A 27,621-nucleotide genomic window follows, 5' to 3' on the forward strand; every position below is an offset into this window, starting at 1 on the left:
ATTCTAGTAAATGCTGCTGGGAGTTAGCTGTATTGAAAAATAAAAAGTAGCATAGTTGCTTTCTAGTTTTGCATAGGACAATTGCCATTTGGTGAACTGCAATTAAAAACTCTGGTCTAAAGTAAAAGGTTACAATTATTCTCTTGGAGACATACCCAGATTTTGACAAAGAACATAAATGGGCTTTGGAAAGCATCCTCACAACTAAAACCTTTTGTACACTAGGTCATTTGATGGGTTTACACACAAACACTTAATATGGAAGAAAGCCCAGAAATTCCTCAGAATTAAAGGTGAGTGACATCAAGAGAACAAAAGGAGCCTTGAAATCCCGCCTAGCTGACTAACTACATTTATTTTTTTCACACAGGCCATTGCAAACTCCAATTGCCAGAGCCTTTCTTTTTTCTGTCAAGGAGCCAGATGACTCTTGTGGAATAAAGAGGGCTTTCAAGATTATGAATTTGGACACAATTGTCATATAGTGCCAAAAGGTTAAAGCAAACTCTGGGGAAAGCCTGGTACCTCTTCAGGGCAATCTTCAGGCTTCATTAATGTGGGAGAGAAGCTGGGAAGAATTTTAACCTTGGTCTCTCAGATCCTACAGATGCCATAAATTCACATGTGCGTCGCTCATGCTGGACCTGGCAAAGGTTCTGAGGCATAGACAAGACGTGAGGATATGTCAGGGAGTAAAGGGAGGGCTGGAAAGCACCCAAGGAAAGATTACATGTGCTGTCTTAAAAGGTACCACATAAAGCCATTTAGAAGCCAAGTGCATAATAAACTGAGTCTCATCTGCATTTTCTGATTGTCCACTTTATCAGGAAACTGCTCTGTATACCATATAGAAAATAGCATTTTTATTCCTCTGTATAGCACATGTATAGTCAATGGGATGTGTCATCTAGAAGACTCATTTGAGCTTTCTTTATCTAGTGACAGTTTTGCAAGGTCAGACTACAAAATAAGGAGATTGCAAAGCCACATGTCACTGCATAAATCCATTGTCAACCCATTCTAAAGTCTCTACCTTACTGGAAATTTAATTGCTTGCTATTAAAAGCCACCAAATAATCAAAGATCTTCAGGAATGGGTGGGTGGTATAAAAATAGTTGTTCAGCACAGTGCAGATTCTTTTTAGGGGATAGTATTTGTTTTATGTACAACAGTAGAATTTCTTTCAGACGATCATGCTTATCAGGCCACTAGGCCTTTGAAGGGCTGAGAAAGGTTTATTTTAGCACCTGTTATTTTAAGACAGAAGAGGCTCTCCACGACATAATATGGAGTAAATTCTCTTCATGTTCCTAGCCAAGTTCTATAAAGTGCAGGGCTTTTTTTCTTTCTAGCTAGGAAAAAATGATTATGCATCCTTTTTCACTGATTTCACAAATAAATGAGTATTGCAGAAATTAAATTACAGCAATTTCCCCCGTTTCTATGGTATTTCTCATCCGTCTGCAACAAAGGAATATCCTATGCATTATGTACTTTATGAACCCATTATAATGGAATGCTCTTCTTCTATAGGCATAGCACCATATGTTGAAGCCTTTGATAGGCTGCTAAATGGAAGTGTTGCTGAGTTTCTCAGGTACAGCAAGATTCTTGAGGGTGACGTGAAGACACATGTGAGTATTTACTCAGATTTTCTCCCCATGATATAAGTGTGCAAGTCTTGGAATCTGCGTGATCAGCCTTGACTGCTGAGTAGAGGAGAATCATAATAGCAGTACTCTGAATTATTAGCCTTTGTAGTAGTAATAACCTGGCATAACACGCTGAGGTCATTTGGTTCAGGAAGGGCAAAAGGCTGTATGGATTCATAAGAAGAGGCTGCTCCCCTTCTACAGCACCAAAGGCTGAAGACCATACTATGCAAAATATATAAATATTCTCCATCACAAGCAATTGGAATTGTCCTGTTGGCCCCTAAGCTCTTTGCAGGACAGGAACACAATTAAGAAAACGAGTCAACAAATGAGTAGCAAACAATTGGTGGGTCCCAGCAGTGATAACTTCTTGTGGTTGTTTTATAGGCACATGTACCATCATTCCAGTTAATGTAGAGTTTTTGTTCTTTTGATTGTTTGTTTTTATTATTCACATCTGTTTCATTTGGAACAACATAGCAAACTAAAATGAGTATGTCAGCTATTTAAATGACCCTTTTTTACCACATATGTCACAGCAAGGAAGTACTATGCTATCATTTTCATGATGAAATTACTTAGTAACCTTACAATATCTTGTGATCAGAGCTTGTTGGTTTCATTTTAGTTTTTAAGCCTATCTTCTCTAAAACTGGTGGTGATAGAATGAAAAAGGATGGACTCGTCTACCAACAGCTTACCAATATAGATTTTGCAAAAAAAACCCACACACACAAAAGATCAAGGGTCAGTTTGAGATGGATCTGAAAGAGTGTGAAGCTTTTGACTTTTTCTAGTAGATGCATGCCATCAGGCCTTTCTCCATGTGTACATTTCCCAATTCATTGCAGCTGCTGCTCCACATAACAAACACTGTAGCCAGAAAAACATGCAGTCCTGCAAGCTACTGGGACTTATGCTGCAAGGCCAGCATAAATACTTTGCAACACAGCCAAAGTAGCCTGTCTACTCACAGAGCAAGAGCTCTGGGATTATTCTGTGAAATGTGTTTTTCTCCATGGTGTTATAATTTCTTGTTTGTAGGGTAGAGTTTCTGACCTAGTTAGGCCTAGAAAACTGGATGGAGTGAGGAGATCAGGCAGTTCTAGAGGATCTTTGTATTTCTAAGGAAATGCTGCACGTTCTTTTTATTTGAAGAAACCTTTTCACCATAACAGTTATATTATAAGCTACAGTATATGTACTTTGTTCTTATAAGAAATTAGGGAAAAATTAATAAACTGGGGAAGGGGGGGGATTATCAACCTAACTGAGCAGAGAATTGCTCCATGGAAAGGATTGGTTCTAGCTTTGGTCATTGCACTCATTAGACACCATTATTTTGCAGTTAATTTCTCAACAGTCTAGATCTGAGACACAGAAATAGCCTTAGTACCAACACTAAGCAGGGGAAAAAATTGCATTTAACATTCTAAATTACTAAAACCTTTAAATATACACTATCTGTAAATATTTAAATCAGTACGTGTATTAATTTATGCATTTCTCGCTATTTGACACTTGTAATGGAGTCCATATGAAAGATTATTAATAATTTATCTGCCAGGTCTGTGGAGAGTCCCTGGCATATTGTTGATGATAGCGTAATGCAAACTGTGATAAGGAGTATTTGTTAAGACTATAACATTAGACATATACCACTTTCCCTTACATAAAGAAACCGGTGATTCTGATTGCAGCCTACTAAATATTCTGAAATCTTAGATTCTGAATTTACAACATGAAGCAGACTGTGGTTGCCTTATGCTCATGCTTATCACTGAAGCAACATCTGTGCTTTACCTTAACAAGTGGAACAAGGAGTATTTTTCTTCTGGGTGTCTTACAGACCATGTGTCCTCAGCATTATACTTGCAGCTGCTGTCTCTTTCACATAATGAGCTGAAGGGAAGGTTGTATTTTATTTCAAAAAACACCTGTTGCCTAGAAAAACCTCGCATACCTGACTGGTCAGAATGGTAATATGAGAGAAAGAGAGACTTCATACTATGCTGAAGAAATGAGGGATTTAACGTGATGTGTTTTGTGCTGATTGCTGTAAGGATTTTGTGGTTTGTGTTTCTGGCAAAAGGAAGAATACAGCCATAACTAATATCTGTTGGGAGCCCCATTCCTATTTTTCCAGTGTGCTGTACTCTAAATAGGCTATTGAAAGAGAACAAAATAAAAAAGAGAAATAATAGCTAGCTGCTGGCTCTGTTCAACAGAGCAGTGGGGTGGATTTTACAAAGATTAGTTTATCAAAGAAGAGTTCTGCTTAGACTCAATCTTGAGAGCAGCATATTTCTCATTCAAATTACAGTATTTGTACCTTTACGGTGGTGTAATTTGTACAGATTTTACAGTGGTGAATCTCTGAGGTCAACTGCATTAAAGAACCACTTTTTAGAAGACAGAGAGAATGCATAGGGTTTTACTTTGTCTCTTTAAAGCAAATTATCCTAAGCAGTTAAGATGAGAGCCATTTCCTGTCCTGTCACTGTGGAATAAAAATCTGGTGATTATATGGATATTTCTATGAAATGCAAAGTTCCCTACGGCACAGATTTTATGAAACCACTTTCCGCTGTCCATGTAATAACTACAGAGCATGGGAAGTCAGTGAAAGAGTGAGTATGGCCAGGACTGCTGCCAACCAGCTGTCTTTGGCCTGACATACCAGTGTCTTGGAGGCTGTCACCAACTATTACAGGTTGTAACAGCTCTGATGTTGATTTACCAAGTGTGCCAACACTGAGCCATTCTTCTGTCAGAACAAGAGAAATTCAAAAGCAGTATAAAATAGGTTGTGGGTCTACAGCATAGGCAGTTCTCTTACACCCATCAGATAGGATAGCACTGGCAGGTTGCTGGATCCCAGAGAGATGAGTCCCATCATTCTGCCCAGATGCATCCACCGCTAGAGAAAATGTGCTGAGGATGACAAAGAGCTGCCTGTGGAAGACACAGTCTGCCTTCAGATTGTGTCTCAGTGAGGAAACTGGTCAAGCAGATTTGATGTGCTCTGTGCCCTGCCAGAGCAAAGCAAGCAAGATTTTAGAAGGCCAAGAAGCAGGTTTTTGTGATGTGTTTATTATGAACTTCTTCACATTGTTTTTGTTTATGTGATATCTCAAGTGGTGGAATATGTTGGCTGGAGTTTGAATAGTGTACCAGATGAGACATAATGATAAGAAGAGAATGTACTAGTTCTAGAAGAGAAGGACAGATAACGTAAAATTTCCATATTTCAGTATTTTATGTAGTTCAGAGCAGAGGAGAATTACAGCCTTCCTATCGAACAGAGAAACTAATACTTGCCTTTTTTTTTATTGCTTATTTATAAAAATCTTTTAACCTCCCAACCCCAACAGTTGAAAGAACAGATTGTCTGAGTGATGCAGTTATGTGCCCTCTTCTCTCATCCAAGCTATTTAGCTTGGAAAAGAAAACTACAGAAATATGAATGCCTTTTCCGTCCTCTCTTCCATCAACTTTCAGCTGCTGAAATGCAGAGCTCAGACAGACAACCAACTACATTGTGCGTTCGGTACATTCAGAAATAAAAAGGCTGTTGGTGAGCTTGCTGCTTATTGGGAGAGAGTTTAGATACAATTCATTACATGTATGACTACTGGAACAAGATAGCAGGAAGCAGCAATCCACACCACGTTATCCAGTCTGCAGGGGTTCTCTGTGTGCATGCACTGATTTGTTATCATAAGCAATGTTTACCCCACAAACATCGTTCGTGTGCACATACCCACAGAGTTGCTTTTCCTTGTCTGTTACATGAAAGCAATGGCATTCTCCTCTCCTCCTCTCAGGCATAGTCCATGTAAATATAGACAGACAGCTGAAAGCAGGGTTGTCTTTTATGAGGTATATATATGCACTTTGCAAAGTGCAGCTCTGGTCCGGCCTATCTGTGCAGTTAAAAAATCCTAGCTTCCTCATTTTTATCAAAGCGTAGTTACTACACATGAAGTAGCTGTACCTTGTCTTTTCTTGTGAGAATTGTTGAAGAATTAATCAATGACTTTCATAGCCCTGAACCTTGAACAGGATGTGCTGCTCTCTGCGATACACCAAAAAACACTTTTGCGCTTTATCTTACCTAATCTAAACACAGACTATCAAACCCATTATTTGACTGATTCCTCATTAACAAGGCAATTTGCTTACAGGGCAACAGAATGCACAAGTGTACTCTCGTGTTCATCTTTTGTGCCCAGAGGCTGTGCGGTTTTAAGCATTGTGTTGAAAGTTGAATTAGAGCTCAGAGAGGAGGATGATGTCAACATGCCCAAAGAGAAGCTTGCTGTCAGGCTGCCTTTGCATTTCTGTGAGAGGCATTTTCTGCTATATGAAATAAACACCAAACCACGTAACTACCACAGGACTGGGAAAAATGGAATACATAAAAAAGAATAAAAAGACAAATATTTTTTATAGCGTAGAAAATGCACTCAGCTGAAAGGAAGAGACTAAGTGTAGAAAACAGCATTGCTCTCCACCAAAAGTGAAAAAAACCCAAATAATCATTAATCAAAAAAGCAGCCTTGGAAATCTATCAGTATTAAAGTTGATTTTGTAATGCAAATTCAGCTATATTTCTCACCCTGTATGTGTGCTAGAAGATGCTTAATCACATTAGCAATAAAGAATGTTCACTTTAATATCACAAGAAAGATGAAAATGCAATATGCATTATGTAGACAAGTGGTTAATCCAGAAAAAGTATCATTTTTAGGAGCTTTACAAATTTTGATTGCTCTGTTCCAAAGGACGACCTCACTTGTGGTCTAGGGATTGGGTCTGGCTTTCAAAACAAGCAGGGTTTACTGGGTCAGATGCAGTGGTGTGCAGTCCTGGTTGCACCTGTCTGACTGTTAGACACCTGGTTGGGAATAAAGATGGCTCCTGAGCATGAAGAACCTGTCCATTGCAAGTGTAGACCAACACCACCTGAAAGAGTGGGAGTTTTTCCATTAATTTTGATGGGAGATGGATCGGGCTGTTAGTTTCTTGACACTGACATTGCAGTAAATACCACTTGCTTTTCTTCTTAATTAAAAAGACAAAGAAGAGACAGAAGTCAAACAGACTCTATTAAAAAATACATGCCACGGTGGCCAACACTGGGCCTTTCGTTGTGTGTTGCTGGCATGAGAAACATGCACCTGTAAATTTAGGGGGGTGGTGGTGGTAATATATAATAAGAATGTTCCATATGGCATTTTCTAAGTCAGAAACATAAGGAATCAGAAACACAAACAGTCAAGACTGTCAACAGTTCTTCATAACCTGTTCTCATGGGGCTTCTTTGCATAAGGAGTAGTTCCTGACTAAACCTATAAGTAGCTATGTTGATTTCAAACAAGTGCGGTTGATGAGGGACCATTTTTGGAGTAATGGTCTAAAACTGTTGGCCTCTAAAAGCAGGGATTATATCTGTATGTGGTTCCCCAGTACAATGGGATTTCCTGATCTCCAAAGGATGCCAGGAAAAAGGTATCAGAGTGATTTGAGCGGGAAACCTTATGTGCAATGCAAAATCAAAGAAAACTCCATCATGTTTGCCCAAGAAATTGTTAAAAGATAACTTGTTCATATAAAAAAAATTACGATAGTGAAGAGCTCTTTAATCGACAGGATGAATTCAGAATAATATCCACTGTTCAGACTAGATTTAAGGTCCACATTTTACCAATTAATTTAATTAATGATTGGAGCAATTAATCAAGGCATACATTATATTTTCAGCCATTTGAAGTCTACATCAGAACTGATCATATGGGCTAGCTCATGCTAATTTTCCTATCCTCTAAAAATTTTTCATTGAAGCCCTTTAAGAGCAAATTTGAGTCTACTAACAGGAAACCTGGTTTTCTTGGTGGTTTTCCAGGAGCAGTGTATAAAACTAGAGGCATAAGTGCCCCACAGGTTGAAAACCACTCCGGCAGCCTAAGCAAAAATCATAAGGTGATAAAATTATGTGGCTAAATTAGCTAGCTAAATGATGGGTGGCTTTAGTGTGTGGACCAGCTGCACTCATGGCCACAAATACAGCATGAAAGTGTCTCAATGAGCCTGTTGCAAAGTCATGACATAGGACACTTGCCAGTGTAAAGTAGGGAGAAACTTATTAGGGAGGATTGGTGACATGGAGCTGGCACAGATCCAAGGTCCATGAGGAAGCCTGGATAAGGTAATCAGTCTTTTCACTTTTCTCTCTGATTCAAAGGAGTCTGGGATTGGGAGCACATAGGTGGCAGTCATTTCAGGCACCGAGCCTCAGAACAGTGAGGTCTGTGGTTCTTACAGCAGTGATTTCCAGTGAGCCACTGGCAAATTAAACTGTGGTGTTTCATCAGGAAAACCAGGACAGAGGAGCAGAGAGAAAATATCCCTGTTTTTGTCACCAGCATGAACCTCTTGTGACTGAAAACCCTCTTTACTGGCATTGGTACTCATGGTTCCTATTTCTCTGGCAAAGAATTATGATTTTTCAAGTTGGAGTAGTAACATTATTTAAGCCCATTTATTTCAAGCTGAGAAATATACATCCATGAGTGTTCTTTTTTTTTTTTTTTACATTTTTTTCTGTTTTGGGACACACATCTCCCATGCTTCATTGATGTCATTTGTTGCTACAGGCTATGAGCCAGTCTTTTATTAATTTTCAGTCTCATTCTTTCTGAAAAGCACGTGCACACTCTTTTCACTCATCCTGCCTCCCCATCCCTGACCTGCTTTTATTTTGCTAGTTGGTGGTTGCAACTGTTTTGAGTGTATAGAAATGCTGGGCTTGGAAACTGAGAAGGCTGTTCATTGTAGTCAGCAAAAAACCAAACAATGAGCTCAGAATCTGGCTCTTCAGTCAGTTTCTAGTAAAAAGGAGTCCAGTGAATAATGAGAATTAAGCCACAAGGGAAACCAATGCACGGTTTGAATGTTGTTTTAAATAAGCTGGGAGCGCTGTCAGGAGTGATGAGGGTAGAATGTGGCCACAAATGTGTATTGTCTCTTTTTATCCAGTATGAATTGCGTGATCAATATGGCCAGATTTCTGAATATTGAAGAGTCCATTAGGACAGATGAAACCATGTCACTGTCACTGCTAACTTCTGTTAGTCCATTGACATCCATAAATTGACCTATATATTTCCATAATTAATCTGAACTGCAAAGCAGTTTAATTTTTGCTATTTTGTTTCATAAGTTTGATTGCATGTTTTATTCTAAATCACAAAGCTATAACAAAAAGATTGGTTTAGAATCTTGAAGTAGATCTCTGAGGCCGAAATATTTATTTCTTGTTGCTTTAATACATGTTCTGTTTTAAAAAAAAACCACCATAGGTCAGATCTGCTTTACAATCACGACAGTGGGCATGTAGATAACTACTTTGCCTCTCAGAGAGGCTGAGGCCCCCGGTCCAGGTAAATGTAGGCTTTTGGTATTTAGCACCTCTGAAAAGGAAAGCATGGTTCAGGTGGGAAGAAACCTTAAATATCATTGTAGATGTGCCAGCTTTAAGCTTCGAAATTCCTTCCATGTTAGCACATTTTGGTCAGGGTCTGGGATTCTTTCGGGGTGATAAAAGTGGAAGTGAAGTTACAAGGAGACAGATTCTGGTACTCTCTCTAAAGACAGTGCAACTTCTTAGAAATGGATTGTTCTCCAGTCTTTGTATCAGGGAATTCGGTATTTGTCAGGTACAGAGGGTCAAGGAATCAGCTCCTCAGTAGGGTGCCCAGTGAACACTGACAAAACAATATTTACGAATTGATACCTCAGTCATTGCTGCAACCTTTTAATTTACAGAGATAAGCATCTGAAGTTCCTAGAACTTATTAAATCAGGGCACATGAATCACATCCTAAACCTGTGAAATCATAAAGCCTTTTCTGAAATTTCCTCAGCATGGATTTGGACCTCCACTGGGGAAGGCTTCTGAGAGAATAGCTGGGGAGAGAGAGTGGGACTCCTTAGCAGCAGACCTCAGGGGCAAAACAGCCCATCCGAGAAATAACTGGAGTGCCTGCAGCCAGTGCAGGCAAAAGCGCATCTGTACAGCTGACAATGAGACCTGCAGATCTCAGATCTCTCTGGTTGTCTGATGTGATGGCTTACAGCGTCTGTTCCACGTAGGAAATGCAGCTTTGTCTTTCCTCAGGGAAATTAGGTCTCTCCACAAATAATTCCTTGACACAGGCAACTGTGCCCTCCAAAGAATTCTGAACTCAGATGTCCATGGGAACAAAAAAGGAACCTTAATTTACAAAATGGTTGATCTTGATAATAGCCAAAGTTTGGACTTCATCTGTTCAGTACATTGTATGAGGTTCCTGTTTATTTAAGGAACTAATGCACACTTTCAGAGATACACAGTGTAGCTCAAAGTAATAGTAGAAACTAGAAGCTTTGGAAGTCTGTGAAACTTCACACAGTTTCTATTCTGTAATTAAATCTTAAAGCAAGCTGGTTTTCCTTTCCCATCTCTTTGAGAAACCTGCTTGCTTTTGCAGGCTAGTCAAGTTGAAGAGCTATGAGAGCTTTCTCAGGAAGATTGTGGCCTGTGCAGGTTGGGGTGCTTTCTATCTATTCTCCATAATGCTGATTCAAAAAAAAATTACAACTTTGTCGTGACATAAACTTTGACATGTGTTACAAAGGATATTCCCATAATGTCATTAGTTAAATTAATCCCCCCTGGAAAATTGCATACTTTTCTGAGCTGTCATTCTTTTACAGTGTTAGCTTTTCACCTCAGAAGTCCTGGGGACAAATTGGAGGCAGATCAAAACCAGCTGAACACTATTTGCTGTTACTCATACTCTAAAGCTCATAAAATATACTTTGACAGTCTTTGGTTATTAGACGCTCCAACCAACAATGGTGGCCTAGTGTAGATTTTAGTGATGTGTCCTCTACACTGTAGAGAAGCCATCTGTTCTCATGATGTTTTTATGTTTGTTCTTAAAGTGTTTGGCTGTTTGTATCAGACTGTTGTTTGTTTCTGTGATTACCACTATGCATTATAAAGACAGAACATTACAGTACAAATTCCGCACAGCTGGCAATCAATTCTGGGGATGTCCAAGCTATAGATAAGCACCAGGGACTGGAAGATCAGGTGTTGCAATGCGCCAATAGCATCTTTTCCTTCTACTGATGTGGAATCCTTAACATGTAGATCCAATACTGTGCGCTATGCAATGAGGCAGCTTTGAAATCTCCAGCAGGTGACCAACTCTGCAGAAGACAGCAGTCTGCAATGTAAATGGCAAACTTGAATTCATGAACTTCTTCAAATCTGTTCAGAAAAGAAAGGTATTGAAAACAAACACATACACCCCCGTTAGTCTGTAAATAGACCACATCTTCAGTAATGTGCGGACTACTTATTTTTGCACACAATTCTCAGTGTTTTTCTATGCTGAATCTTCTGGAGTCCCTAAATCTCAATACACTACATCTGGTTTTGGAACTTCTGTGTAAAAGTTGAAATGAACAGAGGTTGAGAGAATTGCAAATTTTTGGCTTTTGTAAAAGAGATTCATGAAGAATTTGTGAATCTGGAAGACACAAAAGCAGTCTGAGCTTTAGGGGTGCGTCAGCTAATCAAGAACTTTGGTCTGGACTTCTCCTCTGGTGGCTGGAGGTTATTCGAGATGTTTTTGGAGAACATGATCTCCTAATGCTTCACTTGGCGGTAATCAGTAGCCACGATGGCCCTGCAGCCAAATATTTATATCTGTTTGAATCAGTGACAGATGCACAAAATAACTGACTGCTTCTGCTACCAAGATTAATAGCTAATTATTTAACAAAGCTGACATTTAAATAGTATTAATTAGGTTTTAAAGTTAACAATCCCTTTAGATCAATCAGAACAGTTCATGTCACTCAAAACTGGGAGAGGAAATTCTGGAACACAGGGGCAAATTGTATTGCTGCAAAAGAGGAAGAACCTGTATATTCTTTATCCAAGGCAATAATTTTGTAATTAATATAAAAGCAACTGTTGTGGCTTTAAATACCCCTTTACTCCAGTACTTTCGTATGGTTCATGTTTCTTATGGAGCAATAAAAAATGGCAGATAGATGAGCAACAATTTAACCCAAAGAATTCTATCGATCTGTCTTATGTCATTAGCACTGTAAGATCTTTAAGACCAATAAGGTTTCAGAGGTAAAAGCTGTAAGAGCTCTGAGTGGTTTAAGTCACAGCCAGACTTACTAAAAGGTCAGGTTAATGAACCTAGATACAGATGCAACTCTGAAACAACAAATAAGTAATACTGGCTAGCGCTGTGCACAGTTACATGACACAGTGTTTAACACACTGGCAGATATAAACAGCTTGAGAGACCAGCACTGATATAACCTTAGATTGGTACTGGACAGGCAGTAGCAGTGCTGAGAAATTTTAGCAAATATTCCCTAATATAGACATAGCCATGGAGGCTGAAAAACGCTAAAAAAAACCCTAATAGAGGACAGCTGATTGGTGGTAGTCAAATGTATCTATCTGAAAATAGAAAAGAAAATATCTGGGGTGGTGTCTGGCTCCATCTAAATCAGTGGCAAATCTCCCATTGACTTCAATTTTGACTAGAATTTCAACCCTGTTTGCTGCATGGACCAGTAAGAGAAAGGTGACAGGTTTTTTGCTTTCTTTCCTTTTCTTTTTCCAGTGTAAAGTGGTCTGTGTGGAATACTGCCACTGACTCTTCAGCATTTGGCCCAGTTTTAAAAAAATCTCTATCAGCCCATTAGCTGTACAAAATAAATACTGTCTCTTCATCTGGACTGGATAGTTTCTATGGCAGCCCCGTACTTAATCTAAACTTCATTCTTTTTCCATTTCTTGCTTCTCTCTTCAAGCCACCAGCCACTTCAACACTTCACTTTGAAGAGGCTCTTGAAAGCAGAATGTAATGGACAAACTGTTTCTCTTCCTCTGGCAGTACTGTCCCTTTTAGAGAAAGTCTGGGGTCTTTGCTCATAATAGTGAAGCTCCATCTGTAGTTGTCATTTGCTGTCAGTCATTGTGTCTTTTGCTAATCCCAAAGGACCCAGAATTATTTCTGCAGAAACTACAACTGGAACTCTGGACCACTAAATCCCAATTCTTTTCCCTCATGTCCTCTTTACTATTTTGTTTCAGAATGAAGTCATTAAGTATATTTTAGAAATCCAAAATGTACATAAATCTGTTTTTTGTTTTGCAAGTTATCACTGTTAATGTTTGCGTGTATGTATGTATGCAGATGTGTATTATTCTCTAACAACAGACGTCCAGTGGATTCTGATATTTACATTATGCTTTTCAGTGCTCTGACTCTGAGGAAATATGTTATTAAGTATAATAACATTTGACAAATTTAATATTATCAGGTCAATAGGGTAATTTTCTTGACTAAATTTCATTAGGAAATCCTTTGTTTCTCTTCTATTTAGTTTGGTTTGTTTTTTCAAAGACTGAATTTACTTGTAACTTGAGATCTGAATGCATGTGCCTGTTTCTTGTAGTTTGCCAAACTGTTGTCGCATAAATAATATTTATATTTATTAGTGCTTGGATACCAGAGTGATGGGTAACTTAGACTGAATAAAACATTTAAAATGAGGAAGAGAGACATCCTAAAATCACATCTGCTTTGGAGAACTGAACTTTACTAAAGCAAACTGGTAGTTTAAGCTTCAGGTTCAGTGCATCTATGTCTACTCAGTCTGAAACAGTGCATGTTTGGATGGAATCCATACCCTACTTCAAACAGGTCAGAACCATTGTCACCATTAGACATCTCTCACAGAGCCTCTGGCAATTTCTCAAGCAGTGGCTTCTGGGAAATACCAGCAGTTGGCATTGTGTTGTGACAGAGTAAGTTAAACCAGTTGCTATTAAAAAGACGGTTTCCAAATATGTATGATTCCCCCATTAACTTCTGCAGGCTTAACTGTGAAGAGGCCTGTTTATGTTGTTACTGTGATGGTGACAGAGAGGTCACTCACTGTAGTCAGCCACAGGTTTCAACAGGCATGAAATTGGGCTGACGCATACATGTCAGACTTTGGCTCTTCCAACCGTATCAATCACCTACACCAGCTATCAAACACACCTGAGGTATAGGATTAAGACACCTTATTCCACACTTTACTGATGGTGAAACTGAGGTGGTGAATGGAACGCCACACGGTCCTGACATTCAGGTCCACAGTCACAGCCGTCTCCTCCAGCCCCTAGAACAAACTGCTAAAAGCAAAGTAGGAAATGGTTTGAGGAACTCGCCTTCTTCAAAATATTCACCTCAGCTGAGGAGTCTGTCTGGTGATCGCTGTGTCCATGCATAATCCCAAGAATGCCAAAATGATTACCCAGAGTTTTTAGATGTCAATTACCTGTTGCTCCAAAATATGCCCATTTCTATCTGCAGATAGATGTGTGCAAGCTTGTGTTCTAGTCTACTCTGATAAATTTACTCATGATTCCCATGCATTTTTGACACTCAGGCTTCATTACTATCATTCATTTTAACTGAAGGAGTTTCAGCTGATTTGTTCTGTGGCAATTTTTTGGCTGAGCTGCAGAAGTTGTTGAGAAAAATCCTCCCCCCGGTCCATTTTCACTCATTAGTCTTCACTGGATACCAGGCTCTAATGAGAGTCATTTCTCCATAAAAAATAGTGCTGTCTGCTTAGTTACATGGCCTGCCTGCTAAATAGAAGGAGGTAGCAATGAAGTGTCACATTTCAAAGACGACAAGAAAGAATTGGAATGGTGATAGACTGAACTAATGCATTCTTAATGATATGAAGCTTTTCTATTACTTTGATGGGATGCATGGAAAGAAGTACCGCATGCTTGGAAACAGTAAAACCCAGAAGGCGATTTTTAATGCTGTTGGAGAAAGAAGGAAGTAACTGTGGCAGAAGTATTATAAAATTCTGCTTGTAAAATGCAAAAAATCTGCATTAGTATGATCCTTTGGTTAAGATTTAAATTCAAAGGTGAGAGATGTGAGTGCTCTGATCCCTACACAACTAAAAGCTTTTGGGGCTGGATAAATTTTGGGCACACAGCACAAGCCTTGCAATCAATATCTAGTCCACAGATCACCGAACGTTTGCAAATTCCTATAATAAATTTAGGATAAGAATATGTAAAAAGCCACACTTTTAATGCACCAGAGGTAACTCAAAGTGTTACCAATGGTTTGGGTGCCCTCAGTAGTGGAAGATTTCTTAAAGACAGCTCTCAGACATTTTGAGAAAGTGGTCTTGGCCACATTCTGCAGTAGAGGAGGAGGAGTAATAAACATAAAAGAGTAATACATTGTCTGGAGGAGAAGTACATCCTGATTCCACATCCAACAATAGTTTTAACATTGGTCATATGAGCAAGACGTGTATGAGGCATACTCAAGGAACGTCAGTCTTTTAGGAACATCAGTGTACATCACCCAACAGCCTGTCTCCAGCTCTGACCAAATTCCAGTGCTTCAGCAGAAAGAGGTGAAAAATCAGACAAGAAACCAGTTGTTACTTTATACTCTGAGTGGAGGAAAAAGCCCTCCTCAGCCTCCATGAGTGACCGATGGGAACCCAAAAGCATAGATTTAATGCAGCGTAAACCAAGTGCCAGACAGACACATTTTTCAAACTTTATTGATGCTACCAGCTCAGTATAGGTTCAAGAACTCACAAAACAATTTTCTATAAGAGCACTTTGCTCATATTTTGTGATCCATTTAAAGCTTCCTAAAATAATGCTGGTTCTTTGTAGGAATTTGGAAGATCCCTTCTGAACCCCACTTTTTGGATAGTTAGAAACCTTTTAAATTTGAGACTACGATTACGCATGTCCCAGTTTGCAGACCTGTAATCATGTGCCGGTGCTACCATTTTCTTCCTTCTCTGTTACTTACATTCTGTATGAGAAAGAATCATCATATTCCTCAGCCACCGTGTTGCTAAGCAAAACAAGCGAAATTTAAAATTTATCTTTGTATGACAGATATTGCTCTAAACATCCAAATAGGTTTTGTCTGCATAAATTCTGATTTAAGCTCATCTTTATTTAACACTGATGACTAGTGCTTTACACAGAATTCCAGAGGAGGTCCTCTCCACTTCTGTAGCTCTACTGAAAATATTTTGCTACATCCATTGTAGAACTGTGTAAGCTCTTTTCACAAAGGCACCATCCTGGCTTTTATACTTGCATTTTCCAGTCTTCAGCATTTCCGATTAATCAGTTCTGTGTTTACACCCAAAATTATGCACTGTTTTAAAGGGGCGGGGGGGAGGACTGCTAAACTTTATCCTATTCATATTACCTGTGCCAACAAAGTTGTCTTACTCTCCTCAAATGATAAGTGAGTCCTTCTTAACAGTATTAAAACCTCCTAACTTTGTGTTGCCCAAGAATTTTACAAGTGCACACCTATTTCTTGTTCTTAGAACACTAATAAATTTATTGATGGTTCCTAACACTAATCCCTGAGAAACACAACTAGCAACTTTCCTCTTTTCATATAATACCACCTGTAATATACCCTATGTTGTCTCCATTTATCCAGCTTTTTATCCAACTTCAGAGTTTTTATATTAATTTGTATGATTTCCACTTAAAGTATGAGGACCCACAATAACCATTTTATATATTACCTAACTATACTAGATCTGACACATTAACCTTGTCTAAGAAACTTAAAACCGTAAACAATCCCTAAAAGCAATGATTCTAACCACAGATAATCCCATTGTCATTTCTCCCATTTTTAATTTTCATATGTGTTTTTAATCACTCATTTCAAATCTGTTCGAAACGCTCATGGTGCTGAAGTCAAACTAACAGCCATGAAATCGCTTGACATACTTTTTCCCCCTCTTCTTGGGCATATTTGCCCAATCCATCATGACATAATTCTGTCATCTGGTACTACCTCCAAATGATATATGTAAAACCTTTTCTACTTGCGCTTCCATCTGCCAGTGTCTTCAGTACTCTAGGACAAAGATAATATGGACCCAGTAATTCTGTCACACTAAGCTACCTGTATTTGACTTCCCTTTCAAACGATGTAACTCCCATTGATTTACAATAATTCTCTGTAGCTACCCTTTCAATGTACATCAACTTCCCTGAAATAGGGGAAAAGCATTTTTTCAACAACAGGAGGGCATTTATTCAACAACATCAAGAGTAATGTAGGCATGCCCAACTTACCCTTCAGGTCACTGCCATGGCCTCACTTCATCACTTTACTTCTTCTTTGTTCCAGTAGCTAAAAAAAATATGGCTTCATTTTACTTTTCCATGCAAGGTACATTTCAACAAGGCCTTTATCCATCATTCCTTTGCTTCTATATTTTATAATGCCTGACAAAAATTTCTGCTTGATAATCAAGGCCTCTTCCCACTCTTTGCGGGTTTTGTACCTATTCTTAGTATCTTGCTTTTGTTATTTATTCATTCAGATGCTCTAGCCCTTTCCTACGATTTCTCCCTCCTGCCCAGCATGCATAGGTTATTTCCATTTTTAATGTAAATCCATCCTTTCCTGCATTCAAAACATTAAGTTCTTCAGGCCAGTCATCTTCATTCACTGATTTTTCTCTTTCCTAGAAGTTTGCCATTCTAAAATACCAAGCCTTAGCTATAGATTTATTTTTTCCCATCTTGCAATTTAAGAAGAACCAAATCCATTCATAATAATTTCCTCCTAGAACATTAGGTTTTGGTCAGCTGTTCTGCAAGATCCTCCTCACACAAAAACCCTAAGCTTAAAATAGCACACACTTTGTTGCTGTACCAAAAAGCCAATCTTCTGAAATGTCTACGAATATCTAAACCTTGCTATTATTGATGGTATTTATGTCTATGTCTGGAAAATTTAAGTTTCCTATGCTCATACAATTTGCCTTCTTATTTATTTCTTTATCTGTTTATAGAGATGATTACCCTCTTCCAAATCTCAGCTTGTCAAACCATAACATCCCTTCGCCCCAAATACTGGCCAAGTTGGGCCTCTTTCACCATCTTCCTTGCAGTGATTTTCATCCTAACAGATTATGTTTTATTCATGCCATCACACTTTAAGATAAATAAACACAATTTGGCTGTTTTACTTTGCTATAACTTCAAACTTCCTGACTCTTTATGTATTTTAGGTTGCATCCACGTAGGCCTGTATATAAAATTTCCTTGTTTTCTTTTTAGGTTGAAGAAACCCCAAGGAAAAACAGCATGAGCTTCCCCACCCCTTCACAAAATTATTATAAATGTACCTATGCATATTAGATTAACCTAAGAGCATTTGTTTTGTTTTGTTTTTTGTTTTTTATTTAGCAATATACTAGTTATGAATAGTTCTTTTCTATACCAATAATGCTTTCTCCTAGTCACTACTCATCCACTTGAATGAGGTATAGGTGATACTGAAATAGTGGTTAGATTCCAATCAATGTACATCATTCATAATGTACAGAAAATGTGTAGTGTTCAAAAAAACCAAAACGACCAGAAATTTGAATAGTAGGGAACACCGGGCAGTGTAGAGATTTACCTCCCATCCACACTATTAGCATGTAAACATGCTGTCAGATGCAGCTTTAACCCAAAATCTAGAGTTCTGTGGGGGAAAATTGCCCAACAATCTTCAGCCACCATCTCTCATAGCCATCGATCTTAGGGTCTGCTCACAGAGGACAGGCAAGGAATGAATTACAGCATAGTCCCTCAGCAAATATGCCAAGCTCAACTCTTTGTAAGCATCACTACAGCCTAAGTTCCAGTTCAACAGAAAGTTTGCAGGTTGCCATTCTCTGTGGTAATAAGTTGTTATCATGCACTTGAGTATAGACATCACCATTAAAATGCCTAGACATTCTCTGAAGTGTTAAAATTAAGTCCTCCTGTGACTAATCTTATAAATGATAACCAAAAGACTGCACATCAATTCGTTTTATTTCCTACCTGAAAAAGACAGGGAACTTAACCTTAGATTTCAAAAAAATTTATAGCTAAGCCAGTACTGTAATACATTTCTTTAAGTCAGGGTTGCTGTGATTTAGATCAAAAGCAGCAAGAAAGATTTGAGCTGTCACACTTGACTTTCAGCTGCCAAGAAGAGGTATTGGAGGTTACAGGCTAAGGTTTAATTTATATTCCTCCTTTTGTTACAGGCAGAGATGGTACGTGCTGCTTTCCAAGCGCAGAGATCTTTCCTGGTGTTAGCATCTCAATGTCAAGAGCCTCAAGAGGTAAGAAAAGTGACCTAGCATTTCAAGAGGCAGTCTATTAAAAGGGCTGCGTTCCCTTATGTTTCATATCAATCCCTGCATTTGCTTTTATTTGTTACTATATTTATACAGTGCACTCAGAGGTTTGCTTTCAGTGTTATTAGCATGGCACTGTAATAATCAGAAAGTCATGGTTCAGAGTTAAGAACCTTTTCTGTACCAATACATATAAGATCATTGAGGAAACCAAATGAGATTTCCACTTTACAGCTGTGAGTGGGATCACTGTTTCTCTGGAAGCTGGAAATGTCATGGAATAGAATGGGTTTTTGCTTAGCCCCGCAGGGATACTATATGACAGACTTTGAAGTCAGGGGATCAGCTAGCGAGAGAAAAATCAATACTGGCCCATAAACTCAGTATTCTCCAAGCTGAGGTCCAGGTTAGGCCAATTCTGGAAGGAAGGCAAAGCATTTTGTAAAGAAAATTTAAAAAAACAATTCATATCAAGTTGATTTATATACTTATTTTAGTGGCAACTATCACAACTAGAAAGCCCAGGGGAGCTGTGGAGTTGTTACGAAGTCTCATTTGTAGTTTCTATAAGGCACAAGTTTTTTGGCCAATAGCACTGTATCATTCCTGGGAATAGCGATCATGTAGCCCTTTTGTGGGACCACCCTCGAACCTTCCTTCTTGGAGTGTGCAGAGGATGAAGGCTTCACTTGCACATTCTCTCCATAGCCTTCAGTTCTGTTTTTTCCACTAGCTCCCTGCTCCATAGTTCATTAAACCCTGTATTTTCAAATCAGAACTCTCTGCAACTGGTATAAATTATTGAAATTTGCTGTCGCTATTGTTTTCAGAGACAGAAATTAAAAGTTTTTCTAATCAGTATGCTTTAACAGCAAGGGTACTCAAGGGAAAAAAAAAACCCAGAGATATTCCAGGCGAGACTTTAGATTTATAGACTTCCAAGGGAGAAAGGATCAGTTGTTTTTCCAGCTGTCCCTGATCTCAGAGAGTAAAAGTGGGTCATGACTCACAGAGAACAGGCAAAATTCCCATTGGTACAGGCCTCAAGCAGTCGTTTATATTGGCTGTGAATACAATCGCACCCAGTGGCCCACAAAACTCTTCATGCTCATAGGTAAAATATTCCCCAATGAGCAGTTTCCAATGGCCCATAATGTAATGTGATGTTCTGAAGTGTTGGTATTGTCCCAGGTCTGGTAAGAGTGAAAGCTAGGGCTCGCTGTTTGGCCTCCTGTGTTGATGTGCTATCGGTATGATTTTCTCTGTTTTTCTAGTGGGAATATCAATGGCTTCTCCCCACTTTTACCCTTACAACTTTCTGACCTTGAGTCTGAGATTTTTTCAACTGTAAAGTTTAGAAACTTTCATTTTAAAAATGGCAACAAAACAAGCAAAAAAAAAAAGATGTACAAAGACATTCTCCAGCAATCCAGAATGACAGTTACAGAAGCATCAAGAAAAGCAACAAATAATAAAAACCTTGTCATAAACATCACCAGAGCTGGCTATGCGTCTTAGTTGCATGTTATCAGGCTTGCATAGATTTCTGCAACTTGCTGAAGGCAAGAAAGTACACTTTTGTCATTTAATTATCTTTTAGCACTTAGGAAATGCTACAACACAAGTGTACACATCATTCCAAAGTTAAAATACTAGGGATATTACAGACTAAATTTTCTTCCTCAGTGAGAACAAACCCAGTCCAGTTACTTAAATTTTTTTAACACAAAGACTATCAAAAATACATTTTTTATAGGTATCCAAACACGTTGTTGTTCATTCTTTTTCTCTTTTTTGCACGTATTTTTTTGCATAGATACATTCAGCTATATGGTAGACACACCTGAAAATAGTTGAAGGCTGCCTATTCTGTGCAACTTGAACAATATTTTCCACTGCAGAGAGTGACAGTTCCTGGCACTAGGCTTTTTAGATCTCCATCTCAATGGGGAAAAATATCCTATGGTAAAGCCACGTTGGTTAACCATTTTGAAAAAGCTGGTTATCACCAGCTAACCAGCAGAAGGAAAAAAGCAGGGGTCCTCCCCCCAGGACCTTATTGATGTGATGTCATCTGGGCTCTGGTTGTATTTATAGCCTAGAGTCACAGAGTCAGTGTGGAATCCAAACAGGAAAGCTAATCGTTAGTGTATCAGAATGCACAGAGTAGAGAAAAGCAAATGAAGATGACAGCATATCTATAAATGCAAGAGAAAAGAGAGTAATTCTGTCATTCAGCTGTCTAGACTGTTTGCTTTATAATGTAAAGCTGTGAATGAGCCAGCGAGTTGCGATTATGGCATAGTAGCTTTGTAGACATTCAGAGACAGCGGTGTGGAGACTGAGGGGATTTACTGAGTTCCTGTCATGTTGGGATGTCATACATGGTGCCTTTAAAAAAAAAGAGGGAGGGGAAAATACCCTGGAAAAATAAATTAGCTCAGCTCCTGCAGCTTACAAACTAATGAATAAGGAATTCAAACAAAAAGAAAGCTCCTATATGTATAATAATCCTTCGATTTTTTTGTGCTCAGCAACAGAGGAATGTATATCGTACAAAAAAGCAATATTTTTTCCTCTCTATGAAAATGTTGAAGCCCTAGTATTCATTTAGCTCTTTAACTCCTGCTGTGAGTCACTAGCAAACATTTTCCAAAGTTAAGCTTGCTGAAGTTGCTTTTGCAGTTTTGCTTCTTGTTAATAATGTTGATATTTTTTCATGTGGAATCTACTGCAGTGCACAGCCATTATTATCTGTGTATGTGAAAATAGTAGGAGGCGAGAAGGTAATTCCAGCTGGCATGCCAATCTAGCATCAACTGCAATAAATTACTTCGCAGAGAGCATGTTCTGTTACTTTTTATGGTCATGTTCTATATTTGTATGGGCAGTGGAAGAAATCACATGACAAAACCACCAGTTGATATTCCTGTTTGTGTATGTCCCAGCTAATGGCTGCTGGATACAGGCTCATTCAGCGAGATGGGATTCTTCAGTTCATCCACTTGTTAGAAATTATTTTCTGACACCAAACTTCAAACATTAAAGCAAAAAAAAAAAGTATATTATCAATTGTTTACTATATATGAGATAGTACAGAGAAGATGCAGAAGGGAAAATAAAGTAGAATATTGCTATATTCTGTGAGAAGTTGTTTAAAAAGGTATTTTGAGACCGTATGTTTACATGTTGCTTGGGCAATTCAGAAGATAGATTTTAACATAAACCTTCACAAAACGTTATTAAATAGTTTGGATCTGAATTTTCTATTCCCCATAGTCTAAGCCAAATACAGTTCTAACTGAAACATTATTATTTTATTGTACGGTAATCTTAAAAGTTATTAGTGTTCCTGAGCAGGTTGATCTGGTTTTTTTTTTTCATTTATGATCATGAATACTGGCGTACGAGATCACTGTTCAAAGTCACTGCACTGAATTCTTTGTGAATGGTAACTTATATACTGTCTTCTCTTTACAAGTTGTTTCGTGTCACTTCAAGAGCTCAAACAATTTTAAGAGTTGCTTTGAGGGCATGAATGATCTATTGTTCCCGTACTGGGAACTAGTTAATGAGATACGTTTTTCTGTGAATCAGGATAAACATATCCAGGATGAGCATACTCGTGGTAAGTACTACAAACAGATTTAAATGACAGATGCAGTTCAGACTATAAATGATTACGTAATTTCTCATTTAAAAAAAAAATGCTGAGTTCATATGACTGCCAGAGCTCATGGATTTAATTACTAACATTGTGCAGACAAACATTCCAACTAAATACCTAGCTTAAATATCCAGATTCCGCACACAGGTGGGAGGAGAGGGGTGGAAGAAAGTAAGAGGTAAAGGAGAGCTGTCCCTTTTTTTCCTAGAAAAGGGGAAAGCCCCCTGAAATACAAGAAACTGTATTTGAAGTTAGACTTAGAGCCAGGAGAACAAATCCTGAGGTTTTAAATTTTTTATAGTCAAGCAAAAAATCAATCTATCGTAGGAGTAGAATAGTTGTGGCAATTTCTTTGAATAAAGGACTCATTCTCATAAATTTTATATAAAAACCAAAGATGAAGATTTACAGTTCCCTACTTTCTGTCAGTGTAGGACTGCTCATTTTTTTCTTTTTTCTATTTTTAAAGTACTTCAATAGCAGGACTCCTGGGACTTCTTATTCTGCATCTTAGCAGGATTTGATTTCTAATTACTTGCACTTGCTTATGTCACTCCATTTCCCACTACTTTTCCTTATACTTACTGGGATCACCCTTACTGTTTTCCAAAAATATGAGGAGCAGAATACTCCTCATCTCATTAATTTATTACTTACTTATGCAAAAGAGTTTGAACCAAGTTTTGCTGCCATTCTGCTCAATTGGTTAACTGCTGCAAACCTGCATCTCTGTATCTAGAAATAGCTTAAGGAAGAATTTCGTTCAGTCCTTTTAAGGTCCTCAGGTCCCCACACTTACAGAAGGTGCCAAGAGTGACATGGACAGAGCCTGAGAGTCCTGAGCTCTAAAGGGAACCCCTTCCCCCCTCCTGTTCTCTGAAATCTTGCCAAACTGTTGACATATTTCTGTTATCAGCAAGCCTACAACTGCATGCGACATGTGGTCACAGCCGCAGTGATGGACCAACTGACAGTTTCCAGTCACTAGCCTGCTGCCTTACGGTGTTCATAGGCTCATTTTTGGATATTGTTGCAAACTGTTTTTCAGTTTCAGGTCCAGATATCCCCCAGACACCTGTTATATCATAATTTTGTCTCAAAGGTGCTCGACTGCATTTAACCAGCCTCAAGCTCATTATATTTTCTGATCATAGAATCATTTAGGTTGGAAAAGATCCTTAAGATTATCGAGTCCAACCATAAACCTAACACTTCCAAGTCCACCACTGAACCATGTCCCTGAGCACCACATCTACATGTCTTTTAAATACCTCCAGGGATGGTGACTCAACCACTTCCCTGGGCAGCCTGTTCCAATGTTTGACAACCCTTTTGGTGAAGAAATTTTTCCTAATATCCAATCTAAACCTCCCCTGATGCAGCTCGAGGCCATTTCCTCTTGTCCTATCTCTTGTTACTTGGGAGAAAAGACCGACCCCTATCTCACTACAGCCTCCTTTCAGATAGTTGTAGAGAGCAATAAGGTCTCCCCTCAGCCTCCTCTTCTCCAGGCTAAACAACCCCAGCTCCCTCAGCCGCTCCTCATAAGACTTGTTCTCCAGAACCTTCACCAACTTTGTTGCCCTTCTCTGGACACGCTCCAGCAACTCAGTGTCTTTCTTGTAGTAAACTTCTGTAGGTATCCTTGTACCACTTCTCTTTCTTCACTTGTGCCTGCCAAAACTCCCAGGTCAATAGCCCCTGCTATGAAACCATGGATGCATTTGAGATTCAGTTCTGCCCCGGGGCAGTGCACTCAGCTGTAAGAAGGCCCAGAGTCACCTAGGAATCTGGGGAATATGGAAGGGCCATGATCAATGCTACATCTCCCAGCCTGTACAGAAGAGAAATAGAGCCAGAGATGCACATTATCACACACCTCTAGATTGGCTCACGTCAATACCACCAGGCACAGACTCTCCACCAGTTCACATTTTGTGCAAGAACCAGGCTCCAGTAAGCAAAGGCTGCTTGCGGTTGTTTACTCCAGGACGTCTATACTTGGACTAAGAACAGCATCACCCCGTAAGGGAGACATTATCAAAGATGATACTCTGTATCTTGTCTAGCTCCTCATCTGACATACCTGCTAAGCAATTCTGGGGATTCTACAGACTCTTACTGGAATTCTGCTGTGTCCTAAAATAATGTTCTAAAATCACCAGGCTAATTTTCAATCCCTGTAGCAATGTTCATATTCAAACTGTGCCACGTGAGATCCCACTTGAGATATGCTGATGGAACACACCCTTTCCCTTTAAGTATCACATTCTTTATTTCTGCTAAACACAAAGCCAAACCAGTACATTTCTTTCTCTGCGCTACCCAATTGTTTCCCAGGATTTCTAGACTGTGTATGACATTCTAAAAGGGAAGACATTGGGGATAGAGTTTACTAAAAAACAGGGCTTTTTGGTTCACGAGTTATTTAATTTTTTTCTAATTTTACTTTGGTCTAAATCAGACCATAACCAATGATTTTTGAAACCTGGAAGTTATGTGAACTCCAGGACTGCTTGTTGAACTTGGCAGTCTTACAGTTTGTCTCCGGGGAGATGTCAGGTGAAACACATAAATGTTCAAGGCTGGATGCCTGCACCATCTAACATCCCTGTCCTGGGACATACCCCATGTGAAACCTAGTTGTCCTTAGCAAAGGCTTGTCAGATCTCAGATGTTGTGAACAAAACAATTGTGGCTCAAGAGAACACCATTTACTGGCAGATTGTTGCTACCTGGAATACCCTGGGCCCCACTGACACGGACTATGATCACAGCAGCAGAGATTGAGGAGTAGTAGATGAAAAGGTTGAAAATGGTTCATTTGTGTAATTGTTCTTGTTGATTAGGTGTGGGAGGTTGCCCGTGTGCCTAAAGCAGGAGGAGGACCCCTCCTTGTTGAATGTACTTCCCATGGAGAGCTGTAGTGGACAGGAAAACAATATATATAGTCCATTCAAGACCGTTTAAAAAACAGCCAGGGTCTGGCCAAAAGCGTTGGGTGTGATTCCACACTGCTGTGAAGCGACACATGCAGTTTGTATCAGGCCCTGGATTTCTCCAGTGGTTAGAAGCTATTTGTCTTTCATGTTCCTCTCCATTTGCCCTCTTTCAGAGTTTACAGAGAGTAAACTGCAGAATTTATCCCAAAACAAACCCACAAATGACTGAACTAGTAATTTGTCATATGGGGTTATGGTTTGGTCTTCCCTTTTTTTTCCCCACAAAGCACAAATTTCCCACAGCTAATATTGGCTGTTAGATTGAGAATTTATGTGCTATCTAAGAGGAATAAAAGCCAAATACCAATTAAGTCACTTTGGAAGCACACAAATGTGTCTAAGCTTCTGTGCTGATGAAGCTGACCAGACATTTCTGCAGATTTGTCTCTCTGTGTCATAGTCCTGCTGTTGCACAGCAGCGAGTTGAAGTGGCAAAACCTGGACTATTGACAAAAAAATCAAACACTTGTTACACCACTATGTTGAAGATTTACAGTCTAAGAAAATGAGACCAGAATAAATTAATATCTCTCTGTGGTTAGTTAGGAGGAGATCTTTGAACCCTGAAAATACCAGAATACTAGAGGGACATGAATGTAGTGATCGTAGAGAAAGATCTCACTGATGGTCTCTGGCCAATCAGAAAATGCTTGCAGAGAAAGCATTGGATTAAGATGCAGCAGGTTATATCGCAATTTTAATAGCAAAACTGTGGTACGAAATGTGAAACGCTTTCTGCAAGAAGAGATGGAGATAGGCACTGCTAAAAGAACAGTTTGACAGCTGCCAACAAAAGCTGGTAATATTTCACTATGGAAGTAATAATGAAAAGAAAAAAGTAAGCATTTGAGGGATCTGGATGCATTATTGGGAGGCTCAAAGTTACCAACCAGCTTAGATTCACCTCTGGAAAAAAAAATATTCTCTATATACTTAAAGAAAGATGTTAATCCTCAGCCTGAATCTGAACACTGATTCCATTCAGAGTGTTGATGCACAGCTACAACAAAAGAGACAGGCCTTTCTTAAACCACATATCTACAAAAAAAGGACTAACTTAATTTTTAGTCTTCTTTACAGATTGCCTTTTACAAAATACAAAATATGGGAAATCACAGTTAATCTAAAGCTAGTTTAGTTCTAGAATCATAGGCACTCATAGTAGAAATGCATCTCACTGGGGATCACTGAAACTCCCAGTATCTTACTCCTGTAGACACAGGATGGGACCCTGCTCATCAGCTTTAACTGTCAAGGTAGGCATGTCGTGTAAGGTGTCTTTCTAGACTCTCTTTACAGTAAATGGCAGAACCTCTAGAGTGCAGTTTTCACATCTATTCATGTCTTGTAAAATACAGTCTTCTAACATCTATTAATAGGTGGAAAGAATTCCTCAGGGACATCTCTTCCTTCAGTTACAACAGAGGGAATCAAGTCTCAGATGAGAGCAGATGCTCACTTTTTAAATTGTTAGCACCGAGTGTGGCGGACACTACCCGTGACATTTTTCATCCCTTGAAAGGATGAATGTGGGATGGGACTGTACTAGGCTTTTGCAGAGATAATGGCTGTGTCCACATTAGTGTTTTGGTTCACAGTGGGACTATATTTTTCCTTTGAATCAGCCCCGTTTACTATGCTGTGATTCACACTGTAGAGAAGTCTGAGGGTATACAAAACGGGTTAGCTTTCTGATGAAGTTAAATGGAAGGTACCCTCCCAGACAGCACCTAAACCACAATTTAGAGCTAGTCCAAAATAGCGCCCCCCAAACTCATACAGTGTGAATGTCAGGTCCTCAGCACCAACTGTTTTGCTGTACAGAACCATTCCTATCAGGCTGCACTACTTGCCGACAGCTGATTCAAATGAATTCCATGTTTCAAACTTGCCTATGAAAAATACAGTGTAAGTATGATGGAGATTTTGAATGGACAGAAGAAAATAACAGAACTGTAGACCATGGAATAAAGGTTGTAGTCAAGCTGCTCTGGCTGCAGC

At 39.0% G+C, this 27,621-nt stretch overlaps 1 protein-coding gene and 1 long non-coding RNA gene across 3 annotated transcripts in view; one reads left to right on the plus strand and one right to left on the minus strand.

Moving 5' to 3' along the window:
- Window positions 1–27,621, plus strand: part of CAP2 (cyclase associated actin cytoskeleton regulatory protein 2) — a 69,261-nt gene that overhangs the window by 13,621 nt on the left and 28,019 nt on the right. For both annotated transcript variants that reach the window (XM_075083993.1, XM_075083994.1), the window contains 2 exons: window positions 1,535–1,635; window positions 18,859–18,936. In XM_075083993.1, coding sequence (XP_074940094.1) covers window positions 1,535–1,635; window positions 18,859–18,936 — 179 coding nt within the window. The remainder of the gene's footprint in view (window positions 1–1,534; window positions 1,636–18,858; window positions 18,937–27,621) is intronic.
- The window catches only part of LOC142053008 (uncharacterized), a 52,239-nt gene continuing 35,471 nt past the window's right edge, over window positions 10,854–27,621 (minus strand). Inside the window, exons 3-4 of the long non-coding RNA XR_012659057.1 lie at window positions 16,901–16,958; window positions 10,854–10,934 (exon numbers count right to left, since the gene is read on the minus strand). This is a non-coding gene — a long non-coding RNA (uncharacterized LOC142053008). The remainder of the gene's footprint in view (window positions 10,935–16,900; window positions 16,959–27,621) is intronic.

Source organism: Phalacrocorax aristotelis, chromosome 2 (genome assembly GCF_949628215.1).
Source record: "Phalacrocorax aristotelis chromosome 2, bGulAri2.1, whole genome shotgun sequence".
NCBI lineage: Eukaryota > Metazoa > Chordata > Aves > Suliformes > Phalacrocoracidae > Phalacrocorax > Phalacrocorax aristotelis.